This window comes from Ceratotherium simum, chromosome 4 (genome assembly GCF_057802395.1).
Source record: "Ceratotherium simum simum isolate JZ-2026a chromosome 4, ASM5780239v1, whole genome shotgun sequence".
Lineage (NCBI taxonomy): Eukaryota > Metazoa > Chordata > Mammalia > Perissodactyla > Rhinocerotidae > Ceratotherium > Ceratotherium simum.
The window spans coordinates 90,440,030-90,467,745 of NC_141903.1; the positions used below are offsets into that span (position 1 = coordinate 90,440,030).

At 37.0% G+C, this 27,716-nt stretch overlaps 1 protein-coding gene across 6 annotated transcripts in view; it reads left to right on the top strand.

The window, feature by feature from the left end:
- FAM169A (family with sequence similarity 169 member A) overlaps positions 1-26,434 on the top strand; it is a 62,193-nt gene extending 35,759 nt beyond the window's left edge. For 5 of the 6 annotated variants that reach the window (XM_087430171.1, XM_087430174.1, XM_087430170.1 and 2 more), the window contains 8 exons: positions 2,990-3,169; positions 11,449-11,577; positions 12,079-12,191; positions 14,409-14,448; positions 15,041-15,191; positions 17,870-18,026; positions 20,842-21,045; positions 22,403-26,434. In XM_087430171.1, the coding sequence (XP_087286297.1) occupies positions 2,990-3,169; positions 11,449-11,577; positions 12,079-12,191; positions 14,409-14,448; positions 15,041-15,191; positions 17,870-18,026; positions 20,842-21,045; positions 22,403-22,951 (1,523 nt within the window). In that variant the 3' untranslated portion in view covers positions 22,952-26,434. The remainder of the gene's footprint in view (positions 1-2,989; positions 3,170-11,448; positions 11,578-12,078; positions 12,192-14,408; positions 14,449-15,040; positions 15,192-17,869; positions 18,027-20,841; positions 21,046-22,402) is intronic. The other variant, XM_087430173.1, reaches the window with a different exon arrangement.
- Positions 26,435-27,716: the final 1,282 nt, after the last annotated feature.

The following is a 27,716-nucleotide window of genomic DNA, read 5'->3' on the forward strand; positions in this document are numbered from 1 at the left end:
TTGGGTTTTTCGTAATCCCTTTATCAGGATGAGGACGTTGAGTATTTTTGTCATGAAAGGTATTGGATTTTGTCAAATGCTTTTTCTCCGTCTATTGATCATGTGATTTTTGTTATATTTTCATTTATGTGAGCTCTTCCATTCTTGATCTTGGAGTAAGTTTCATGCATTACAGAAATTAAAGATTAGTGGTCATCAGCATTTGGGTAAATAGAAGCCTTGGGAGTAGGTGAGATTACCCAGAAAGAGTATATAGAAAGAGAAGGTGGCTAAAGATGGAACTTAGAGGAATATAGTCAGTCTGCCATGTGCAGTGCTACATTTAATTTCATTTCAGTTAAAAAATTTAATGAAAACTTCACCTAAAGTAGCAGGTTGTGGTTTTTGCTTTACAAGGTAATTGTGCTGTTGTCTGCAGCTGTTGATGTGTCTGAAGAGTCTGTGGTAACGTGGGAAGTATTTCTGCCCTGTATTTGATTGCCTTTGTATGAAGGCAGAACCCTTATACAAAGTGTAAGTATTTAAGGTGTAGATAAAGGAAGAGAATCAGCATGGTTTTTTGAAATGAATATGTACATGGCGAGTAAATAGTAGAACTTCAAACTTCGTAAACACTGCTAGTTCCATAAACTGACCATTTTAACACTATTAGATGCTGAAATTTACCTTTTGTCTACTAGAAAGAATGTTTGTGTGGAAACAGAAAAAAAAATCAATTTGTGGGAAATTTCCTTCATATAGTTAGTATTCTTGTGTAAGGAGCCTGAAGCATGCGCAACAGTAAACAGCCAGAGAGCCTCAGACCTTGAATTGAGAACTAGAACTAGACGGTGCTTTCTCTTCTCGTTTTGCTTTGTCCTTTAGACTAATACTTATAAAATAATGTCTCTTTTAATTTCATAATCACTACTAGAAGTTACTCTGAGGAAATCCTGATTTCAAAGTGTTTAAAACTGATAATGGTCACAGTAACTTGTTGGTGAGACTACCTGTTAGACTCACACAAGACAGTTATTTATTTATTTCAGCTTTATTGAGTATAATTGACAATTAAAAGTTGTATATATTTAAGGTGTACAACTTGATAATTTGATATATTTAACATTGTGAAATATTCACCAATATCAAGGTAATTAACATACCTATCACCTCACATAGTTACCATTTTCTTTCTCTTTTTTGGGGGGTGGTGATAACACTTAAGATCTACCTTCTTAGCCAATTTGAAGTATACAATACAGTATTGTTAACTATAGTCACTATCTAAGACATTTTGATCCTTAGAAATATCCTGACTGAATGTCAGCAGTTAAGGTCTAAGTGTGTAGCAATCTGTGTTACCTGTTCTAAATTTAAATTAGTTGATAGTCTTGGAAAAAGTTATTGAAATTCTCCAATTTAATCATAAAGAATTCAGATTACTTGGTTGAACTAAAAACAGTCTTTTTATATTAACCAACTTATCAAGTGATATGATTGGTAAAAATCAATTTGTGAGATGTTTGTTACCTGAAATTTTGTTTCTTCCTTGAACTATGTTATTAGAGTTGTCCAAAATCATATGAATAACCTGACTGAGAATAATAGATTATTTTATTTGAGGCACAAAAAGAGTAGAATATTGACTGATAACTATGAATTAATACTAAAGTTAATAGAAAGTGGAATGCCCCACCATGGTGCCCTCAACGTATAAACTAAGACATATTAAAGGAGCTAACGCATCTGTTTGGAGGGTCAGAACCCAAATCAGGGTTCTTAAGAGACAAATCAGTACAGTGTAATAAGTACAGTACCATGTAATAAGGAGAGGCCTATTTATTTTATTTATTTATTTATTTATTTTGTGAGGAAGATCAGCCCTGAGCTAACATCCATGCTAATCCTCCTCTTTGCTGAGGAAGACCGGCTCTGAGCTAACATCTATTGCCAGTCCTCCTCCTTTTTTCCCCAAAGCCCCACTAGATAGTTGTATGTCATAGTTGCATATCCTTCTTGTTGCTGTATGTGGGACGCGGCCTCAGCATGGCCGGAGAAGCGGTGTGTCGGTGTGCGCCCGGGATCCGAACCTGGGCTGCCAGTAGCGGAGCGCGCACACTTAACCGCTAAGCCACGGGGCAGGCCCCAGGAGAGGCATATTTAGATACCACTTCAAATTATTTCTCCTATTTAACCTTAAACATACAAGATATTTTTTAAAGTATATTCACAGCAAAAAGACTGCTAACTTAGTCATTTCTCAGACAGGTGTTTCCATGTAGTCTTAATCCCTTGTCCTTAAAAATTTGGAGAACTAATTCGCTTCTTTGCCATCTTTACGTAGATAAAAATGAGACTGTGCTCACTAGGGAGAAAGTAAAGATGAATGTTCAGGTACTAAGGTTGGAATTAGATGCTTCATGTGTTATTAAATATATACAGTCATGCGCCGAATGGTGATGTTTCAGTCAACAATGGACCACATATACGACGGTGGTCCCATAAGATTAGTACCATACAGCCTAGGTGTGTAGTAGGCTCTACCATCTAGGTTTGTGTAAATACATTCTATGATGTTCGCACAACAATGAAATCGCCTAATGACGCATTTCTCAGGGTGTATCCCTGTCGTTAAGCAATGTGTGAGTGTACAGTTATCAGATACTCTTGATTGTTGATGAGTTTTAAAGTCGTGCAAGTCTATAGACAGTGATACATCTTCAAGTATATAGTTCATAAAATGGTTGTAGTTAATTTATCGTGTATTACATGATATTGTTGGCAAACATAAATTACATAGCTCTTCTCATTATCACATGTAAACATTATGATGTGTAATAACAACTGGAAAGCATTTTATATTATAAAATTTATACATTTCTTTAGCATTCTTCTTGATGTAGGAAAAAACTGTTTTTACAAAGACTGTTAACTCATATTCTCTAAATGTATATACATATAAATTCTTTTAATGTGAAAAATTGTTGGATTTCTGTTCTTATGACTGCAGGAAGCATATGTGCCTCATTTCTTACCCAAAGCTACCAACTGCCAGTTCTTGATACAATGTTTGTAAGAAAGAAATATCGAGGCAAAGATTTTGGGCTTCATATGCTGGAGGACTTTGTTGATTCCTTTACAGAAGATGCACTTGGCTTGCGATATCCACTGTCCTCTCTCATGTACACAGGTAAATGGATTAAGTTAAAAAATGTTAAACTTGTCTCAGTGTTGCTTCTGACTTGTGTCTGCAGAATATTGTAAATGTGCATATATCAATATTAAATAAATTTGGATTCTTTGGCTCCCTAGGGCTTAATTTTGCAAATGTGCCCTTATCTCATGTATATGGCTTTTTGAGGGTGTGGTAGCTTCTCAAAAAAATTGGAATATAATTCACATACCATAAAATTCACACTCTTAAAGTGTACAATTCAGTGGTTTTTAGTATAGTCCCAGCTGTGCAACCATAACTACTACCTAATTCCAGAACATTCTCATCACCCCCAAAAAGAAACCCTGTGCCAGTTAATAGTCACTCTCCATTCCTCCAGTCCTCCATCTCCTGGCTAAACACTAATCTATTTTCTGTCTCTCTGGATCTACCTATTCTGGACATTTCATATAAATGGAATCATATGATGTGATTGTATTATAAGCCCTTTGTGTCTAGCTTCTTTCATTTTGCATAAATGTTGCATTTGTGCTTTGTTCCTTTTTATGGCTGAATATTACTTCATTGAATGGACATGCCACATTTTGTTTATCCGTCATCAGTTGATGGACTTTTGGGTTATTTCTACTTTTCAGCTGTTGTGAGTAATGCTGCTGTGAACATTTGTATGTTTTTTGTGTGGACATTTCTCTTGTGTAACCTAGGTGTGGATGGATTGCTGGCCCATGTGGTGACTCTGTGTTTAATCTTTTGAGGAACTGCCGCTCTGTTTTCTGAAGCAACTGTACCATTTTATATTCCCATAAACAATGTATGAGGGTTGCAATTTCTCCACATCCTCGTCAACACTTGTTATAATCTGTCTTTTTTGTTATAGCCATCCTGGTGAGTGTGAAGTGTCATCTCATTGTAGTTTTGATTTGCATTTGATGTTGAGTATCTTCTGATGTGCTTATTGGCCATTTGTATATCTTCTTTGGAGAAATGTCTGTTTAGATTCTTTGACCATTTTTTCTTTGGGTTATTTGTCTGTGGTAGCTTTTTAAATTAAAAAAAAATTCAGACATACAAGAAGATATAAAGAATGAGGTAACAAATACTCATGTACCATCCAACGTGTGCCATCATGAGAAATGGATCACTGCCAGTGGAGTTGTACTCCTACCCAGTTAGCTCACTCCCTTCCCTGAAATAAGCACTATCCTTAATTTGGCATTTATTTTCCCTATGCATTTCTTTCTTTCTTTTTTTTTTTTGTGGGGAAGATCAGCCCTGAGCTAACATCCCTGCTAATCCTCCTCTTTTTGCTGAGGAAGACCGGCTCTGAGCTAACATCTATTGCCAATCCTCCTCCTTTTTTTCCCATTTTCTCCCCAAAGCCCCAGTAGATAGTTGTATCTCATAGTTGCACATCCTACTAGTTGCTGTATGTGGGACTCGGCCTCAGCATGGCCGGAGAAGTGGTGCGTCGGTGCATGCCCGGGATCCGAACCCGGGCCGCCAGTAGCGGAGCGCGCGCACTTAACCACTAAGCCACGGGGCTGGCCCCCCTATGCATTTCTTAGACTTTTTTTTTTTTAATATCTATTTGTCCATTTTTAAATTTTTATTTATTTTTATATTTTCTTTTTTTTATTGATGTCATAATACTTTATAACATTGTGAAATTTCAGTTGTACATTATTATTTGTCAGTCACTATATAAATGCACCCCTTCTGCCGACCCCCAACCCCCTTCCCCCTGGTAACCACCAAACTATTCTCTCTGTCCGTGTGTTAGTTTATCTTCCACATACTAGTGAAATCATACGGTGTTTGTCTTTCTCTGTCTGGCATATTTCACTTAACGTAATACCCTCCAGGTCCACCCATGTTGTTGCAAATGGGATGATTTTGTCTTTTTTTATGGCTGAGTAGTATTCCATTGTATATATATACCACATCTTCTTTATCCAGTCTTCTGTCGATGAACAGTTGAGTTGCTTCCACTTCTTGGCTATAGTGAATAATGCTGCAGTGAACATAGGGGTGCATAAGCCTCTTTGGATTGTTGATTTCAAGTTCTTTGGATAAATACCCAGTAGTGGGATAGCTGGATCATAAGGTATTTCTATTTTTAATTTTTTGAGGAATCTCCATACTGTTTTCTATAGAGGCTGCACCGGTTTGCATTCACACCAGCAGTGCATTTCTTAGACTTTTAATACATATATATGTATCCTCCAACAATATGTCATATTGTTTTACATATTTAAAAACTTTATATAAATGATATGTACTGTATGAATTTTCCTGCAGTTTGCTTTCTCTACTCAGCTTTATGTTTATGAGATTCATTCATGTGGATTCATGTAGCTCTATTTATTCATTCTCAATGCTGTTTAGTATTCCATTGTATGGATATACCATGTGGTGATGTTTTAAAAACTGTTAGTGGATTTATACTTGCATTTGTGTAAAGCCCATACAACTACTTTTTTCTTAATGAAGTAAAATTTAATCCTGGAAAGTAATTTGTTTGAAAACTTTTATAAAATACAATTTACTATTGATTTTAGTCTAACATCAGATGTTTATTTCCACTGAAAATATATTTGTGTTCTAAGTTTCCTCCCCCTTTTTAATATCACAGGTTCAAAAAACAAGAACCAAGTGTTGTGTCCCCGTTTTGAATCATAATTTATTTCTAGACCCATCCATGAGAATGGAATGAATGCTGTATACTCTTCGATAATCTGAAAATGGATTTTCCCCTTAAAATCTAATTGTTGCTTTACTGAATTTGGGGAGGAATGCAGACACATCCACTACAGGCAGAATCCCTTAACACTTACTCTTTTCTAGGATTCTAATGATAAATAAACGGAATACCAAATGAATTACAGGTGCACATCAGCTACTTTCTATCTTTGCTAAAGTCTTGATGGGCTGGAACTCTTTTCTTTTGGTTTAGTCAGGAGATTCCCAGACAATGTTTTATTGATGTCATTTGTGTGATTTTGTGAATAAGACTCTTTGAAATGTGAAAATAAAGGAATATATTGAGAATAGAATATTTTAGACTAGTGGCTTCTCCATCATTTCGGTTCCTTGCTCTTCGTCTCTCCTGTACAGTGTTTATTATCTGAAGGACTTGGATTTCCATTTGGTTTTTCTCTTTCAACTTAGTTAATTAATAGTTCTTTGATGTTGCTGTATGTCCAGTAGTTCTTTGATGACCATCACTTGTTTCCATGAATATTTTGAATGTTCTAAGAAACATTATAGTGTTTTATGTTGTAAGCTTTATTAAAAAAAACAGAGATAATTTGTTTATTCCAAATAGGTAATGAGTGCCACCTATGGATGGAGTTGGTCTCAGGCTAGAGTAGGTGCTTAGCGAACCATGGGACTAGATTTACACAGTACTGTGGCATGTGTACCTAGAGACACGGAGTAAATAAGGTCTCGTGAATCCTTTATCCATTTGGAGTTTATCCTGGTGTACCGTGAACATAGTCATGCTCATTCATTTACATATTGTCTATGGCTTCTTTTGCCCTAAAATGTCAGAGTTGGTTAGTTATGACAGTGACCACAGGGCCTGCAAGCCTAGAATATTTGCTGTCTGTCCCTTTAAGAAAAAGTTTGCTAAGCCTTAATCTAGATTATACATTAAATTTGTGCATATATCTATTCGTGTATAGTTCTCCTTTGTTTCTATTAATCTTTTAAGTTCCAGTGCTTCACTGTTTTATTTATTTTAGCTTTTGAATATCTGGAAAGACTAATCTTCTCCTTCATTTAATAATTCTGACTTTGCTTATTTATTTTCCTATATTGACTTCAGAATCCACTTTCTAGATTTAAAAAAAATTCTGTTCAGATTTTATTGGGCTCACTTTTAAACTTATTAGCTTATGGAGAAGTAACATCATTATCTTTTTTTTCTATCCAACAATATTATAATTGTATGTATAATGTATATAATTGTATGATTTTGTTCAGATCAGTTAGCATTTGGGTTTTCTCCATACAGTTCTTAAAGTTAAGCTAGGAAAAAATATGTATATTTGGGAATTTTATCTTTGTTGTTGCTATTGTAAATGTATTTTCTTCCATTATTTTTTCTAACTGGTGGTTAGTTATATACATGAAGGGTATTGATTTATATATGTATTAATTTTTTACCCAGCCACATCACTAAATTTGTAATAACTCCATAGTTAATTTTCTTGAGTTTCCTGGAATTTACCTCTTTGTTAGGGCCCAGACCAAAAGCCTTGCCTGATCTTTGCTCAACAGAGATTTACCTTTCCTCCTCTCAGTCTTGTGGTTGTTTACCTGTAGTGCTCTTATGCTACTTAACCACTTTCCACCTTATAGTCTATTTCTTCAGGTTTTCATTTTAATACCATTTTAGACTCTGAGTTCCTTGTGGATAAATTCTGTGAATATTTCTTCTGTAGCAGCACCATCTAGGTCTTTGCACAGAGTGAGTGTGCTCAATAAGTGACTGTGAAAAGATTCTGTGAGGCAAAGACTGTTAAGAGTTTGGAGACATTTAGCATTGGGGAATATCTTTGGAGAAGTGTAGGGTCCATACTATAAAGCTTAGGCTTTAAAAGAATTATGTGGCAAGGGTGAATTTCTTAGTGCTGCACGTAGAATGGCGTAGGTGAAAGAGGTCTCCAAAACTTGTCGAGGAGGGATGGCCAGTGCTACTCAGTTGGCGGCTGTTCTTCCTATGGGCACATACCTCCTGTGTCACTTAGCGGAATGCTGGAGGTGTAAGAGTTCTCTTTTTCTGACCATGACTCTGGCTAGACAGATCTGAATGAGGACCTTCAACTCTAGTCACCTTTTGTCAGGTACTCCCTTTGGGCTGCATTCTCTTCTATTTTGGTCATTTTAATTCAGACAGAGGACTCGGTGTGGCCTGTTGTGTTGGTTTTCTCCAGCTTCTTACTTCCTAATAGGTAGGGAAACTGAAACCAGAAAACATGAGAAATATCTTCAAACGTACAGGAAAAAAACTGAGAAAATAGTATCCTAGTGTCTGTCCATGTAGCCAGTATCCAGATTAATAAATGTTAAGATTTTGCCATATTTGTTTTCACTTATTTTTAGGGAGAACTAAATAGAACATTGTAGATACAGTTGATGTTCTCTTTGGACCCCTCCCTAATCCCATTCTCCTTTCCTCCCCAGAGATAATTGCGTTCCTGAAGTTGGTGTAGATCTTTCCTGCCCGTGGTTTCCTACTTATGTTGATGTGCATAAACACTATAAAGCATTATTTAGTGTGCTTTTCTATTAAAAAGATTTTTAAGTTTTTTTGTGATAAAATATATATCATTTTAACCATTTTGTAGATGTACAATTCGGTGGCATTAATCACATTCACAATGCTGTGTACTCATCACCACTATCTATACCCAAACCTTTTTCACCATCCCGAACATAAACTTGTACCCTTTAAACAACTCCCCCTTTTCCCCTTGCCCCATTCTCTTGCCCCATTCCCTGCTGTCACTATGAATTTGCCTTTTCTAGGTACTTCATTCATGTAAGTGGAACCATACAATATTTGTCCTTCTTTGTCTGTGTTATTTCATTTAGCATCATGTTTAAGGTCCATCTGTGTTGTGGCATGTATCAAAATTTCGTTTCTTTTTATAGCTGAGTAGATTTTTATTGTCTGAATATATCACATTTCATTTATCCATTTTTCTGTTGACGAACGCTTGGGTTGTTTCTGCCTTTTGGCTGTTACGAATATTGCTGCTATGGACCTTGGTGTACAGATAGATCTCTGAGTCCCTGCTTTCAGTTCTTTTGGATATATACCTGAGAGTGGAATTGCTGGGCTTTATGGTAGTTCTATGTTTAACTTTTTGAGGAATTGCCAAACTGTTTCCACAGAGGCTACACCATTTTGTTTAATGTTTTTGAACTTTATTATATAAATGATATAATTTTGTACATATACTAACTTGCTTTTTTACTGACTTTATCAGTGTTGATATATGTAGCTGTAGTTTATTTTTTGTCACTGCTGTATATTATTTATTGTGCACATATAATAATTTATTCATAGATCTCCCAGTGATGGGCACTTAGGTTGTACCCCCACCCTGGTTTAAAAATAGTACTGTAATGAGCATTAGAAATATCTTCTAGTGCATATGTGTAAGTCATGAGGGTATATACCTAACGTAGAATTGGATCATAAAATATGTCTCTTCAGCATTACTAACTATTGCAGGATTGTCCTCACACAGCAGAGGGTGGGAGTGTCCATTTCCCTTATTCCCCTGATGCTAGTTATGATCTGGTGGGTGTGAAAATGGTGTCTTGTCATTTCCTCTTATATTTTCTTGGCAGCTGGTGAGGTTTATCATCTTTATCTTTGCTCAGTGACCATTCGGTTTTCATTGTGTGTGAATTTGCTGTTCATAGCCTCTGCCCGTTTTTCTTGGAATTATTTTGTCTTTCTAATTCAATTTTAGGAATTTTGTTATATGCTCAGAATATTCATCCTTTGTTTTCTTCTGAATATCTCCTAATCTGTATCTTTATGGTATTTTTAAAGATTTTTTTTTTTTTAATTCATTTTTTTCCCCCCAAAGCCCCAGTAGATAGTTGTATGTCATAGGTTCACATCCTTCTAGTTGCTGTACGTGGGACTCGGCCTCGGGTTGGATGGAGAAGTGGTGCCTTGGGGCGTGCCCAGGATCCGAACCCGGGCCGCCAGCATCAGAGCGCACGCACTTAACCGCTAAGCCACAGAGCCGGCCCTCTTTATGGTATTTTTAAAATTTAAAACCATGTAGTCCAATACAGCAGCCAGTAATATAAATTAGATATGTTTAAGTTAATTAAAATTAAATACAGTTTTAAGTTCAGTTCCTCAGTAGCCACATGTGGCTCTTGGCTGCTGTATTGGACAGTGCTGATACAGGCCATTTCCATCATCGTAGAAAGTTCTGCTGCATAGTCCTGATATAGAGAGCCTTAAACTTTAACAGTCAGGTTTATCATAATATTTCATTATGGATTGTGATTTTTGTATCTTTTATAAGAAATCCTTCAGTACCCCAGGGTCCTAGAGGTATTCTGTTATGTTTTCTTTTAAACATTTTGCTTTTCATAATAGATCTTAGAATCCATCTAGAGTTTATTTATTATTTATTTATTTATTTATTTATTTTTTGTGAGGAAGATCAGCCCTGAGCTAAGATCCATGCTAATCCTCCTCTTTTTGCTGAGGAGGACTGGCTCTGAGCTAACATCTATTGCCAATCCTCCTTTTTTTCCCCCAAAGCCCCAGTAGATAGTTGTATGTCATAGTTGCACATCCTTCTAGTTGCTGTATGTGGGACTCGGCCTCAGCATGGCCGGAGAAGCAGTGCGTTGGTGTGCGCCCGGGATCTGAACCCAGGCCGCCAGTAGCGGAGCGCGAGCACTTAACCGCTAAGCCACGGGGCCGGCCCTAGAGTTTATTTTTATGAATGATGTAGATGTGAGGTCAAGATCTGACTTGATTTTTTTCAATATGGATTTTTATTCTAGCATCATTTTAATAGTTTATCCATTCTCTGCTGAGATGTAATGCCGCCTCTGTCATTTGCCAGGTTTTTAGTGTACATGTAGTTCTTTCCTGGTGGGTTTTTTTTTTTTTCCTGGTATTTTAATTCTTCTTCTTCTTCTTCCTTTTCCTCTTCTTCCTCTATATCCTATGTCAATACCAGGTTGTTTTAGTTACTGTGCCTGTATGATGATTCTTCACATCTTCTAGGATGAGTCCTTCTTCTTACTTTTTTTCCTTCAAAATTGGCCTGAATATTGTTTCTTAACCCCTTGCTCTTTCATTTTGAATTTGGGATCAAGTTTTGTCAAGTTCCATTAAAAAATATACTCTGTTGGGATTTTGTTTAGAATAGCATGAACTTTACAGAATAATTTGGTGAGAATTGGTGTTTTTACACTATTGAGTCTAACAATCCTTTTATTCAGTTCTTCTATGTTCCGCAGTAACATTTAATAATTTTCTCTTTAGAGGTGAGGCACATCTTTTATTAGGATTTTTATTGCGTGGTCATGTTAAAACTTTAACTTGGAATTGTATTTAGGGTTTTTATTCATAAATGAGACTGCTGTATAGTTTTCTTTTCTTGAGTTACCATGGTGTTTTTGGTGTCAAGGTCATGCTAGTCCCATTGAGTGAGTTGGGCAGATTACTTTCCATCTTCTTTGTTTTCCAAAACAATTGATATTTGGGATTCCTAGAAAATTCTAAATGTGTTTTTCAGCTTGCAAGCAATACTTTGAAAAGTATCCGGGAGACCATGAACTCCTTTGGGAAGTTGAAGGTGTTGGGCACTGGTACCAGCGAATACCAGTCACCAGAGCATTGCAGAGAGAAACACTTAAGATGACAGGTAAGAATGTTTTCATGTGAGCACGTGTCCAGCTTAAAAAGCAGTGCCCACTGATGGTTGTGTCGTACGGTCTAGAGTAGTGGTATGATCTCTCTAGTAACAGACCCTGTTTTCTAAAGTTTGAACTTTTGGTATGTATTAACGTTTGAGTCACTAATAAGAGGACCTAGGATAGCCCAGCAGAGTGGAACAGTCCAGTAGGAATTGGTGGGTAAGAAATGAACACAGATTGCTGAAACAGCATAGGCCAGGCATCCGGGGATCAGAGGTGGTCCCGTCTCCCGCATCTCTCCTCAGAGTCACTAACTACAGATAACGGAGACTCTGTAATGGCAGGGTTTCAGTGGAAGCTTTTGGTGACGGGGAAGGTCACACACTAGATTTTCACCACCCTCTGTTCAGGCTGCTCTTCAGGGCTTTTGTGAGGATCAGTACAAACAGTGTTACAATTAAAACCAAATACTGATTGGGTTATAATTTTTAAAATTCTTCTACACACAGCACTTTCTCAAAATGAAGCTAAAAGACCTATGTCTGGAGAAGATGGTCTTGCATCTGTTCTGGAATATGAAGCAGGAACTGAAGACAATCAGTCTAGTGAGATGCAGCTAACTGTAGGTGCACTGTATGTTTATTGTAGGAAATAATGATTTTTCTGTTCGTTTAAAATCGGTTCGGCTAATATTTAATTTTTTAAATGGTATAGTTATTTAACAAACTTATGTAATTTCTACCGTGTTAGTTTTCTTGGCATCTTCTGTTAATTGGTTACTAAGGACTTAATTTTCTTTGAAAAATAGTTTGGAATACTACACATAAAATAGTATAGAAGAAAATAAAAATCTGTAATCCCACTACTTCAGATACAGTGCTGTTAACATTTTTGTATATGTACTTAATATATTATTATAAAACATGTATCTGCATACATTTTTTGTTTTTATTCTTTTATGCTGCTTCTAACTGCTTTTCTCCATTAACGTAATATTGTAAGCGTTTTCCATAGTGTTACTTTTTTTTTTTTCTTTTTTTTGTGTGGAAGATCAGCCCTGTGCTAACATTTGCCAATCCTCCTCTTTTTTTTTTTTGCTGGGGAAGACTGGCCCTGGGCTAACATCTGTGCCCATCTTCCTCCACTTTATATGGGACGCCGCCACAGCATGGCTTGCCAAGTGGTGCGTCGCTGCGCACCCGGGATCCGAAGTGGCAAACCCCAGGCCGCCACAGTGGAGCGCACGCACTTAACTGCTTGCGCCACCGGGCCGGCTCCTAGCATTGCTGTTTTAAAACATGATTGTTAAATAGTAGCACACTGTTCTATTATATATCTAAATACTATTTTATTTCCTTAACATATTATGCTTAAGTTTTTTACAGTTATAAGTGGCCCAGCAGTGAACACATTTATACAAGCATCATTGTGCACATGTAATTATTTTCTTGCACAGATAAATTTCTAGAAGTGGAATTAGTAGTAGGTCAGAGGTTATGAAGTTGTTGTGGGAAGTTTGAGGCTATGTATGCTGGGTCTTTGTAGATTGTAATGCACTTGGCAAATACTAGGTAACCTGAAAGCAGAAGGACAGGTCCCATTACTGAACTCCAGAGGACTTAGTGGGTACTTTTCTAGAACTTACTTGATATTACTTAATATCAAGTCCATTAATGGCATTCTAGAAGTCTGTTTTTATGCAGTCTTTTGTTGTGATAGCATTTATTACAGTCGTATTTGTTTTGTACATGGGTATCTGAATATATTTTTAGTGAGTGTTGAATATGTCTGTGTAAATGCACATGCATTTCAGAGAGAAGTGCTTTGGGGAGTTATTTGTGCCTCTTATTTCCTGTCTTAATTATCATGAGCACTGACTATTTGAGTGAAAATTTTTGAAACGTTTTTAAGGATAATATAAATAATATAATCACTATTTATAAGGAGTTAGCATGTAAAAAACACAGATGTGAAAGAAAATGGCGTGTTTGGTATTTGGTAAGAGGTATTTGGTGTTGAAGAGTTTGGGAGTTTGTATTCTAGGCAGTGATAAACCATTCAGGTTTGTTTTTTAAAGCAAAGGAGTGGCAAAATTTGTGATTTGGAAGCATCCCTGTCATCAGGGCGTGTGATTAGAGCGAGGGATACCGGTGAGGATGCTCCTGGATTAGTTCACGTTAAAGGTGACAAAGGCCCCAGCTACAGCGTTGGCCATACACGGGGGCCGTTCTGAGAGATTGTTCAGTCAGAATTGACAGGCTTGGCGGTTGATTGAATGAGGCTGGGAAGAAATCATTCCTGCTTCACAGGTTTTTGGCTGGAGTGGCTGACTGCATTGTTATTGCCATTAACCAAGACAGGGAATAATATTGGGAAAAGATGACAGTTCAGTTTGGGACAAGTTGGATGTGAAATTGGATGGAGCATCCACTGGGAGATATTTTGTTGGAAATAGAGCTTTGGATATCAGGAAAGAAGTTGAGCAAGTTAAATTGTATATTTGGATTCATCAGCAAATAGATGTTGCAGTAAAGAAAATTGGGCAGAGAGAGCGTGTGGACTGAGACGAGAAGGGAGCTGAGGACAGAATACTGGGAGACTCCATTGTGTACCACTGTAACATACGAGATGGCTTGATAAGTTCTCAGGCTTGTAATAAACGGAGGCTTAACACAGCCTTTTATTTCTTAGGTAAGTTTTCTTAACTGATGAATAGTGAGTACAAAAAATGCTATTTGAAAAACATTTTAAAGGGTTTTCTTTGACACTGAATGAAGAAGATCCATTGGGAGAAAAAATGAGGTAAAACTTTTGGTTTTAATCTGTATCTCTATTTTAGATTGATTCTCTAAAAGATGCCTTTGCAAGCACTTCTGAAGGTAAGAAATTTGACTGATCTATGTGTAAGTGTTTGAGACACTTAGAGTTAGGAGGTGTTGTGTATGTGTGTGTGTATGTCCCTGTAATTGAAGATTTATCCAAAATCTAAAATCTAGACTTAGATCTAGAATCTATCTAAATTTAGAATTATAGATCTAAGTCTAGAATTTATTCTAGATCTAAATCTAGAATTTATCTAAAATCTAGATCTGGGTTCTAATGCCACCACTACTGCTGATGTTGCTATGTGAACAGAGTAAGCTACCATACCTCTCTTTTCCTCTTCTGTAAAATAGGGACAGTAATGTTTACCTTATTTCCCAAGATTATTGGGAGAGAATATAAGTGAAACTGCAAAAACACTTTGTGGAGCTCAAGGTAACATGGAAATGGGAGGAATGAATATTGACCAAGTTATTTCATAATTTAGAAAAAGACACTGATGTTGTTTCTTAGCCTGATGTAAGTGAGAGAAAGAGAGTGTGTAATGGTGGGGATATATGTAAACTAGCATAGTTCTTGCATTTCTGTGTATTTTAATAGGTAATCCTTTGAATACATAATTAATTGTAGTTTGCTGGTTTTTCTCAGGTCATGATAAAACACCTGTTTCCACTCGTACTCGGAGTAGTCATCTAAAGCGGCCAAAGATTGGAAAGCGGTTTCAGGATTCTGAGTTTAGTAGTTCTCAAGGGGAAGATGAAAAGACTCCCCAGACCTCACCCACAGCTTCAGTAAACAAGTAAAGTGTTGTTTACGTTACTCTCATCATTTGGTTTATTCTTATTTTCATATTACTAGTATTTAGTACTTAAGTTGGAGGCTATTACATTGTTTGTGTAGCAATGACCTTGGTGTAGGAGTTTGTATTTGAATTCTTCTACAAGATTACTGATTACACCTGCCAGTGGTAAGGGTCACTTTGACAGTGTTGTAGGGAGAAGGTGCTAGTAAAAGAGTAGAATAAACTCACCATTTAATCTCTCATGTGGGAAATCCAAGAGAATATTCTAGTGATTGTATTATCCCAAATGAGTCATCATCTTTGAATTTGACAGTAACTGTAGTTTTTAGTAATGCTGAGGTTTAGTCAATTTAAAAAACCCTCAATTTTACTTTCTAACTGATTCATTTTACTGGGTTATTGGATCTAACATAAGTTAGTGATGACCATAAATGGTGCAGACAACTCCTCCAGGAACTTATGAGCCAGCTGAATCAACAGAACACTTGGGGTCTAAACTTTGTCCTCTATCTTCCTTTGAATCTTGAAGAAAGCAAGATTTTAAAATTTTTAAAATTAGACTTGCCCTAACAGTCCTACCAACTGTTCCTGAGTCAACCATTCATAGATTTGCCATATTAGCTGTGAAATTATTTTACTCGGGTAGAGAATTCTGTACCTATGCTAATTTAATTATGTAAATAATTTTAGATTTGGGTAACTAAATTTATAAATGTTTTATTTCGGTGAAAAATTCTTCATGTTGAAGGCAAATATAAGTAAATATTTAAATCTAGTAATTTGTGAAAAGAATAATAAGAGTTTAGATGATAGTTTTCTCACTGAGCAACATTTTGATGTAATACCCTTTTTAGAAGGGAATGTGGGCCGGCCCCGTGGCTTAGCGGTTAAGTGTGCGCGCTCCGCTACTGGCGGCCCCGGTTCGGACCCCGGGCACGCACCGACGCAGCGCTTCTCCGGCCATGCTGAGGCCGAGTCCCACATACAGCAACTAGAAGGATGTGCAGCTATGACATACAACTATCTACTGGGGCTTTGGGGGAAAAATAAATAAAAAAAATTAAAAAAAAAAAAATGAGCCCTATTAAAAAAAAAAAAAAAAAAGAAGGGAATGTAACAGTGCATTTTAAATTGAACATCCCGGAATTATTGTGGAATTGTTTGCTTTTCATAAACAGACCAGTAACAGTAAGACTAAATGCTTGAGTGCTTACTCAGACACTACGAAGAACAAAACTTCACCTTTGCCCTTGAAGAATGGAGTGCCTAGTGGTTTCTAATCCACTTACCTTTACCTGTGACACAGGTTAAGAGGACTGCAAGGTGGACTGTGGTGGTACAATAATAGAAGTGCAGGATGCTGGGGGTCAGAGGAGAGTGTGATTGATTCTAATTGAGGGATGGAGGGATTTGGCATTTGGGCCAGGGCTTCAAAATAAGTAGAAACTCAACAAGCAGAGCTGGGAGAGAAGACTTTCTAGTCTAAGGCTCCACAAACTATGGTCCATAGGCCAAATCTGGCCCACCACCTCTTGTTGTAAATAAAGTTTTATAGTGACACATCCGTGCTCACTAGTTTACATGTTTATTGTGGTTGCTTTTGCTTTACAATGGCAGAGTTGAGTAGTTGTTCAGAGACCATATGGCCCACAAAACCTAAAGGAAAAGTTTGCTGACCCCTGATCTGTACCAGGGCTGTCCAAAGCACCTTCTGCAATGATGGAAATGTTCTGTATCTGCCCTGCCCAAAATGGCAGCCACTACGCAGTGTGCCCATTGAGTACTTGAAATGTGGCTAGGGCAACTGAGGAACTGAATTTTTAATTTCATTTAATTTTAATTAATGTAAATTATGACATGTGTCTTGTGGCTACTGTATTGCACCGTGCAGATCTAGACTACAGGAATAACATGAGCAAAGGCACAAAGCTGGGAGGAATGTTGGTAAGGATAACTCATGTATAAGGTAAGTGGTGGCATCTGGTGGGAGATAAAAATGTAAGGGTCTGATCATGTTAGGCTTTGACAGGGGTACACTTTATTCCCTAAGCCATAGAAAACCATCAGAACTTTCTGAGCTAGGCTGTCACAGGTACAGATATGTGGATTAGAAACATAGCTCTGAAAACCTTACTGAAGAATGTATACTGCAGGTCCGAGGATGACTGGGGAAGAAGTTACAGTGGTCCAGAGAGAACTGGGGCTTGAAGTAGGGCTGTGAAAATGGGAATAGCAAGTTAGGGATATGTTTGGAAGACATTTTGGATTTATTGTCCATAGAGGATGAAACCGTATCATTTATTGTCCATGGAGAATGAAAGGGGCATTATTAATAATTACACCAGTGCTTGGACAAAAGCTGTAAACCAGACTGTCCCAGGTAAACAGGGATGTACGTTCATTCTGATAGAGTAAGATCAAGTCAGATGTGGATGGAGTAAAAGAAGGGCCTAGTTTACATGGTGGAGAAGATGGTGATGTTAGTAATCAACTGGAAAACAAGGTAGGAAAGAGAACAAATTTGTAAGAAGATGAAGAGATTGGTTTTGGACCTGTAAAATTTGGAGTCGTTGACCTAACAACAGTTGATTCTCTGTTACTTTATTCACAAATCCCTGGAATTTTATATTCATCCTTAATAAGATAAATATGAATGGTTTTCTTTTGTTTTCTAGATTGGAGTCTACAGCACACACCTCAGAGAGCTCAGAAGAATTCCTGGAAGAAGAACCTGAACAGAGAGTGATTGAATTTGAGGAGGAAAGTAGTGATAAAGATGCTCGGCAAGCACTGGAAACCCAGCCACGCCTGGAAAAGCAAGATGGTGAAAAGGTATGAGATCACTTATTAAATAAAATAATGGAAGTAAACTGAAGTTTAACTTTCTTAATCGTATGTTGTTAGAAAAATATAATGATATATTTTAGAGTCTTAGTAGAAATTGTGTTTAATATTGAAAAGCTTATGTCTGTTTTAAGCAAGGTCAGGTCTTGGAGTTGGGGAGAGGATAAAGTCACAAGTACCATTTTATATTTCAAACCTAGTTTATAAAAGTTTGACTTATAGCAAAGATAAAATAGAAGATGTTTAGATAGTAAGGTCTCTCAGTGCATTGAAAACATAAATTAATTTGTGGACTTAAACATATGTAAGAAGTGAACAAATGGTATGACTATGAGGTCTGCCTTGTAGAACCAGTTAGAATGCCCTCAAGTCCAACAGGTCCTCAGTTGCATCCCTATTTTGGGTAGGAGGATAGAATTAGTTGTCCAGAAAAAATATATATGACTACAGTTGGTTTACAAATTCCCACAAAAATGACTAAATTCATTTTTTCTTTTTGACACTAGAAACCAAGTAGGAAGATCCTCTATGGCTGAGTAGACTGTATCTGGCTTGCTTTCTGCAGGTCCTCAAGTGTCTGTCCCTATCTTCTTTCTTCTTCCTCTCTATCCATTTCCTGTCCTTCTCTTTTTTTTTTTCTTTAATACCTTCAGTCTTTTGCTCTCGACAGATTTTTTGTTACTTCTTTCATATGTGCTTAAGTTTCTTTAAAAATCTTTTACCTGCTTGCCAAGTCCAGCCAGGCCCTGAACAAGTGAAACTACATTACATTTTTATTTTCTTGACTTACTCCCGTTTAGCTCCTGCTTCCTCTGCTTCATGAAACTATATATATATTTTTTGTGTGTGAGGAAGATCAGCCCTGAGCTAACATCTGATGCCAGTCCTCCTCTTTTTGCTGAGGAAGACTGGCCCTGGGCTAACATCTGTGCCCATCTTCCTCCACTTTATATGGGATGCCGCCACAGCATGGCCTGACAAGCGGTGCGTTAGTGCGCGCCTGGGATCCGAACCTGCGAACCCCGGGCCACTGCAGCGGAGCACGTGCACTTAACCACTGCGCTACTGGGCCAGCCCCAAAACTGTATTTTTAAATGGCATTTTTTTCTTTTCTTGTAGAAAGTTGGGAAAATAAAGCACGTATTTAAAAAAGGAATTATATGCATCTAGTTGTTTATGGGAATATATATTCGTTTTTTTCTTTTTTAAAAACTTGGTTATCTGTACCTGCTTCCTGTACCCTGTTTCACTTGTCCCACGATACATTGAGCACAGGCTCATGTGGGTCACCAGGGCACTTCCGTCCCACGACTCTCTTCCTCAGGATTCTCCAGCCCCTGGGTTTATAACACTACTGTATTTTGGTTTCTTGGCTTTCTTATCTCTGCAGTTTTGTTTTGGTTTTATTTATTTTTTGACTGTTCTGCTTCCTGCCTTTTCCCCTTTATTTGTGGACATTCTAGAAGACTTAGTTCTTTGGTGCATCCTCTCTTTTGAAAACACATCCAATCTAATGGCTCAACTGTCATCTCTGTGGGGATGACCAATAACTCTGGACTTTCGGTATTGATCCAGACTGTAGTCCCATAATGTTAGTTGCCTTCTGAATATTTCTATTTAGACAGCTGTCTTTTATTATCTTAAGTTCAACATAATCTCTATTCTTTCTTCTTGAGCCTTTTTTCCTATTTGTTATCTTACGTTTTGTTCCTAAACCTAAAACTCGAAGAACTCAGTGTTTCTCTTCTGTTGCTTCTCACTTTCAGTTACTTACCAAAATTCTATTTTTTAAGCTTTTGCTCTCTCCTTCTCATTTTCTTCCTTTGAGCATTTCTCCTACTCTAGTTGGTCCTTGTGTGAATTTTATTATTATCTCCTTCTGTGTGCAGTTTATTCTCTATAACTATCTGAATATATTAATTTTTCTAAGTCCCTGATTTCAATATCCCTATGGAAAACTTTCATTACATGATTTCAGGGGTCCTGTATTATCCAGCCAAATCTATTTCTGAACACCTCAGTGCATCCATTTTCTAGTTTTTAAAGTGATAATAAAATACCCTCTAATTATTAGAATGTCACTAGGGTTAATTAAAAATATTAGACATTAAATAGAAGTCTCGTAAATTGGTAAACATTGGACGAAGAGTTTCAGAAATTGGAGGGTTTGTGTTATCAGATCGCTTTTCATATTTTAATGTGATGTAAAGAGCAGGATTGTTCATAAATGACCCTGGGTTGACTGGACAGTGAGCTAACAGAGATGGGGGGCTCTCTTCTCCCAGCAAGAAACTGTACCTGAACTCAACTTCCCACAGACGGGTAGTGCTTCCTCCCCTGGCAGGGTGAACTGTAACTTCCCACAGGCCCCAGAGTGTTAGTGCTGAACAGCTGCTGTTCTGTAAAGAGCTGGCACCAAATCTAGACTCTCTCTGGTGCCTGTTTACTGACAAGGTCCCTCCCATGATGGCCCTATAGGAAGGAGGAGCAAGAAGAGGGCAGGGTCTCCTCACTGAGTCTCAGACCCACACTGTGTCCACAGAGCCTCCTGGTCCTGTGCTCTGTCTCCATGAGAACAGGGGACTTGGGGCACTTGTGGATTCTTTTCTATTACTCACCTCTGCTTCATAAGTTTCCCCTTTCCCCCAGTAACATTGTTCCTTAACCCGTGCCCTATAATGTGGTAGAATTTATCTTGAGTCCTGGTGCATCACATTAGGGACTGAGAATGGACCCATCTTGCATGACGAATAAGTTAGTGTGTAATCGTGTCCTGATGTATTTTTTTCCCCCAATGGTGTAGGAATCTGAATTAGAGCCTATGAATGGTGAGATAATGGATGATGCTCTTAAGACCTCACTTACAACTGAAGAGGAGGACTCCACTAGTGAGGTTTTAGATGAAGAGTTAAAATTGCAGTCTTTTAATTCCAGTGAAGACTCTACGAATTTTGTTCCACTGGTAGTAGAATCTTCAAAACCCCCTGAGGCTGTTGCACAGGATAAGGTGAGGGGGAAATAACCCAATTTTTTATAGTTAAGGTGTTCCACTGTTGGTGACATGGCATTGGCAGTGTAGTATATATATGTTTTCCTCCACTTTAACATGTACAGTCCTTCAGGAAAATTATACTAGATTTGGTATTTTCAGAAGATGCAATCAGTAATATTCCATAAATTCAAACCTTTGTAACTTTGTTCAATCAAATTCGACTAATGGTAACAAAATGAATTTTACTTTGTAGATTTAGAGAAATGTTTGGAAAAATGGATAAAGCGTTATTTACCAAATATTCGAATACTTATTGCTTACACAGTCTATGACCAATAGAGTCATTTTAATTTGTTTTAATTAGGGAGACAGATTAGATGATATGCATTGCTTAATGACGGGGATACATTCTGAGAAATGCATTGTTAGGTGATTTTCTCATTGTGTGAACATTGTAGAGTGTTCTTACAGAAACCGAGATGGTATAGCCTACTGCACACCTAGGCTATATAGTACTAATCTTATGGGACCACCATTGTATATGTGGTCCATTGTTGACCAAAACGTGGTTATGTGGCGCATGACTGTAGTGGGAAAAACTTGATGGAGTATTTTATTTTTTATTTATTTATTTATTTTTTATAATTTTATTTATTTATTTTCCCCCCCAAAGCCCCAGTAGATAGTCGTATGTCATAGCTGCACATCCTTCTGGTTGCTATATGTGGGACACGGCCTCAGCATGGCCGGAGAAGCGGTGCATCGGTGCACCCCCGGGATCCGAACCCAGGCCGCCAGCAGTGGAGCACGTGCACTTAACCGCTAAGCCACGGGGCCGGCCCTGATGGAGTATTTTAAAAGTCTAATTTTTGCTTTTGAATATTCCAATTTAAGGCTAAGAAACTATTGTATAGCATTATTTTATTAGTGTCTCACATAAATAAATGAATACAATTTCCACTGCCCTTACCTATCATCTAATGACACCATAGTCAAACTTAGTGAGGTGGCATGGTGTCAAGTCCCAAGGGACTCCTGGTTCTGGCTCCAGTAACACTCAGAAACTGAAAACTTTGAGTCAATTCATGGTTTTGAAGAATCGTGATATGAAGTTTAAAATGTCTTAAGTACTTTTTGAGGTAAAATACTTTTATTATATCTTTAAAGCAAAGACTTAGTGTATCCAAATTATCATGTTAAGATAATTTTGAAGAAATTGAGTTATATTCAGAATATATATACTTGATTAACAAAAGTAGCAAGTACTGAATTCTTTAAAATGCAGGTCAGTGTCATTGCATATTAGTGTCTGAGAATAATTTACGTAAGAACTATATTGCAAAAGTTTGTTCACCAGGCTTTTCATTTTCAGGCCTCACATGTAACTGACTCAGAAATGTTGCTCGAGGAAGGCCCATCTGATGAAAAGGGGCACCCCGAAGAGAAACTGCCACTAGTTTCAAGGAAGAAAGCCCACTTTGGGGGTTCAGACAATGTTGCTACTATCCCAAATGAAGAGCGGTCTGACAGTGGTTTTCCAAACTCTGTGGTAACTGAATTTTCTGAGGAATCCATCTCTGAAAACTTATCCCCCAACACTACTTCCTCATTGGAAGACCAGGGCGAGGAGGGGGTACCCGAGCCCCAGGAAACGTCTACAGCTCTTCCGCAGAGTTCTTTGATAGAGGTTGAACTTGAAGATGTGCCGTTGTCACAGAGCGCAGGACAGAGGAACCAGTCGGAGGAGCAGTCGGAAGCGTCTTCTGAGCAGCTGGATCAGCTTACACAGTCGACAGAAAAAACTGCGGACAGCAGCTCGGAGGAGATGGAGGTGGAAGTGCCTGTGGTGGACAGGCGGAGCTTAAGAAGAAAGGCCAAGGGGCACAAGGGGCCTGGTAAGAAGAAGGCCAAGCTGACCTGAGTGAAGAAGACACGCACATGGCGAATCCTCTTCTTTGTAACATAACGGTTGTTTTTTAAATATGGTAATTAATAAATAGCATGGGGCACAGGACTAAAATTCCAAAAGTTCAATTTGGACTTATTTATGATGCCGTTTTTCCCTCCCCCTTAGGACCTAGGAGTCACCATTCTTTTTAATTTTTCAGGCTATTTTGTGTAAATACAATTTTTTATTTTTATTAACCATGTTTCGATTTGGGGAAACCAGATCATACTATTTTTTCTTTAGCATTTGGAGACATCTGACCATTAATATTTCAGAAAATACAAATTAAAAAACTGTGAAAGTAGTAGGCTTTCTGTTACTTGTAAGGATCACAGAAATCTTTTATATTAAGGGTTTTAATAGTAAACTTGGTGAGGGTTCTAGAAATTTTATCTCAAATATCAAAACTAATCACCATTTTTTAAAATGTAGTCATGCCTAAACAAAAGTGTCAGTAAATTGGAATAAATATAACTTCAACTAAGTGAGCGCACAAATACGGAAATTTGTGGTCAAAGGTTTATGAAGGTGTTATTTTGGCCTCTTAATTCTTAGTTGTGTAGAGGCAATTTCTTCCTTTGACTTCAATGTCGGTGGAAAGGTAGAAAATCTGTTTCCAACTCACTCTTTAAACATCTCATACTAGTAGTACTGCTAGGGATTTACCTCTGGCATGTGGGCACTAGTGTAAGTATTTGAAATTTCACGTGAAGATGGGGACTGTGCTCTTCTCACCCAGTTAACGTGTATACTTCAGGAGTGTGAGAACCCTTCCTCAGGCTTCTTGAGCCTGCCACTGCCGTGACTCCAGAATCTTACTTATATTCCCCCAGCTTTCATCCACTTCCCTGACCCATGGAGTGATTCCTGTCCAGAGACCTGCATGCCTGCCAGCTTGTGCCCTTGGCATCCATTTCTGGGTAGGTTTGGGGCTGCACCCCAATCTGGGACCTAGGTGGCAGGAATAAAGCTGCTCTGGGAGCTGCAGTTACAAGAGCTTCAGTCACTCTGGAGGCTGTGGTTGTCCCTTTGGTTTTGCTCACTCTTGATTTGTTCCGTGAGGACAGGTTACAAGCTAGCCTGTGTGTATACACTGTGTTGCCATAGCAAAGGCCTTTGCCTAGGAAAACAAAAAAAATCTCTCAATCGTTAATTTTTGTATAGTAATTTATTGAAAAATGAATCAGTTATTCTTAGAATCCAAAGAGAATGTCAGAACAATCCTACTCTTTGGAAGTATTCTGTGTACTCAAATTTGCACTTAAGTTGGAGACTGCTTTGAGACTGTTTAGGTTGTTCTTAAAACAGCTTGGTCCTTACGTGAAAAAAACGTGTTATGACTTTGTGTCATTATTTGAGGTGCTAAGGACTGATGCTGAAGGTTTATTCAGTCTACAGTCAGGTGATGTCATTATATTTGGGGATGTTGGTATTTTAGAAGGATCTAATAAGTTGAGTTAAAATCCTCAAGCCAGCAAAACAGCAAACCCTCCTATTCGTGTAAAATTTTGAATACTTGTATCTCCTACATTTTCTTTAATTACTGGTCAGAGATGAGCCAGATTATTTCACTCTAAATGAAAATTAAAGCACTTTGGCCATTTGTTTTCTTAACAAATGCTAATTAAGTGGAAGAATAAGTATGACTAATACTAGTGTATCTGTTGAACATATATGCTGTTTTATACATTTTGTGGGAAACTTTTGTTAATACTACATTTAGGGAAATAGAGATTAAGATTTAGCAAATTCTTAACCTTTCCATTTTTAATTTCTTAAAATAGATTTAAAAACCTAACACTTAGATATTTTACTTTTTTACTTGGACTGTTCATTGTTCTCTTTAAAATACTTTCTTTAAAAAGGTGTAGTTTAAGAAGATTGAGCTCACTGATGACTCGTGTGAATAGTCACTCATTTTACAAGAAAATGTCTATTCATATATGATCACTGGGGACTAACAGTATAAACTTGTTTGGTTTGTTCTTAAACAGTAAGTGCATTTTAAGCAATTTCAAAATTTTTCAGCACACAGGAAAACTTTTGTTACATATTATCTCTGACAGAAAATGTTATTTTGGGGATTATAGATGGTACATGAGGAAAAGTTAGGTCATGTGGAAAAACCTAATGTTCATGTTCAGTAAAGGAGTTCTATACCCAGTGAGTATAGAATCTATAACAATTTATCCTCAATAAGGAATCTAAATAAAACTTAATCAGATACTTGTAGTTTTTGCAAGGGATTAGAAAAACTTTCAGAATTAGAGGACTGAAATCTGATGTCAGCCAGCTAGGCTAGTTGTTGAGTGTCCAGTCACATTGTATAGTCCTTTGTGATCCCTAGAAGTCTTATTTGTGGAGAAGGGAGTTCACTTCAGTTTGTGTAAATACGTATACATTTCCTTGTGTAATATAAAGCAGTTATTAGCAAAATTTTAGTTCTACTTTCAAGTTTATTCAATTGCTAGACATCACAGAAATATATTTAAGAATTTACTGTAAAGCTCCTCTATAACTTGTAAAGGTGAGAGGGTCTATTATGATTTTTTATAAAATCAAATAGCATGACAGAATGTCAGTCTTCTGTTATTTAAGATGTGTGCATATTCATGGTGTTTCCATTCAGTGCAGAGAATTATCATGGCAAGGATAACAATTAACTGGTGATTAATGGTTCACTTTTAACTGACCACCAGAACATTACCTAAAATGGTTCAGTGACTTTAGAAAAATATCTTGAAGGTTTATGATTGCATCAAATTGAGCCTTTACCTAGAGTCTAAATATCTGCTCTTACGTTCTGCTTTACCCTTAGGGATTACCTTCTAAGGTTTGGTCACACCAGCAAACTGAAACAGATCTTAATGTAAATAAAGAATTTATACTAACATTACTCATCTGTGCAACAGTATTTTAGAAATAAAGTTCTGCCCTGTATGTCCACTAGTAGCAATATGGTGTTTAAGGTGTTATCCAGTCTCTCATGGGTGTGATTAGTTAAAAGTGTTAGGCTTCTGTTTGCATACTTAATATCAAGCTTTCTTGTACAAGATAATTGGCGTATTTTTGGTTCTGAAAAATAAGCAAACTTCAGTTCTATAGTATCCAGTGCTTACCTTTAGTTGATTTATTTCTTTTACTTTCCAAAACTTAAGTCATTCACACATTCCCTATTTCTATTAGTAGCAAAATCATTTGTTAAAATCTGTTAACAAGGTTCAGCTTCTGTCATCCTGAAGTAATTGTATCATACTGGATAATCATTCCCAAGGAACTGGCCTTTCTTTTCCTAAGTGTCTGTGTTGTTCTAAAGCTTCTACTATGTTTATACAACTTAGAAAAGATGTTACATTATTCAGAATATCAAGTCTTACTCAAGTACTTACGTTTGTTTTCTTGATAGTTTTCTTTTAAGTTTCAAAGTAGTAATTAAACCTATATTTTGTGATTGTTTCCTGGTCTGTGTTTTGAAGTTCTTTCCCTTTTCTTTTCCCTAATTTCACTGATGAACATGTGTTTAGATACTGAATTTGTTTAGACATTAAATGATTTTGTTAAAGGTACAATTAATCACATTGGTTGTACTTTCAAGATAAACTTTAAAAAGTAAACAAATTAAAACAATTAACTTAATTGATTAATATGTAGACACCCTAAAGCTCAAAGCTACGTATAATTCAGATCACAAAAGTGCTTTGACCAAGTTATAACCCTGAAACATCAACATTTTTGTATTATCTAAGTAACTGAAAATAAATGTCTTTTTAAGGGCACCAGTGCAAGCTTTTTTTTTTTAAAACTATTTTACCTGGAATTATTTAAACAAATTTTTACCCTTCTAAAAATAGAACTTACTACCTTAAGTTTAGAATATAGAAAATGCTAAAAGTATAAACATATTGGTATATTTTTTCTCACGTTTCAAGTAGAAGATACAGTTCTAGGGTATTACTATAAATGATGAATGACAGGAAAAATTTTTTTTCCATAATAAATCTGATTTAATAACAAGCAAGTTATAAGTGAGAAAATTAGTCCCTTTATACATAAATGTATACATTTTTTAATGTGAAAATAACTTGGCTAAAGCAGCAGTTATATAATATCTACTCTTTGAATAAAAGAAAATGACCTTGGTTTAGAGGAAACACATTTAAAATACTAATTCACTGACCTTGTGTATGAAGTAGTTAAGGATTAATCAGAAGTGAAAGGATTTACCAGAGTTCTTCTGAAGTCTTCCTATTTGGCATAGTGTGCCTCTTCTCATATACTTTGAATGTCAAGACTTGATATTACCACATATTAATGCTACATTTCCTAGGAGTAACGAACAGTGAGGTGGAAGAGACTTCAGGTAAGGTCTCAGGCTTGATAAAGTTTCATAGCCTAGGCCCCATATTTACTTTACTTTTTTTTCTTTTTTAGCTGCAGCTTCCGTGGCTTTGCATATCCAATAGTTGTCTTGAAACTTTTTCTTTTTTTGCTGAGGAAGAGTCACCCTGAGCTAATATCCGTTGCCAATCCTTTTTTTTTTTTTCATGTGAGCTACCACCACAGCACAGCCACTGACAGATGAGTGGGGTAGGTCTATGCTTGGGAACTGAAACCATTCTGCTGACGCGGAGCATGCTGAACTTAACCACTAGTTCCCATATTCAAGTGTGCACTAACCTTGATGGTAAAAGGTGTTTTCAGCTGCACTGGCTTTTCCAGTAATGAGATCCACGTTGCT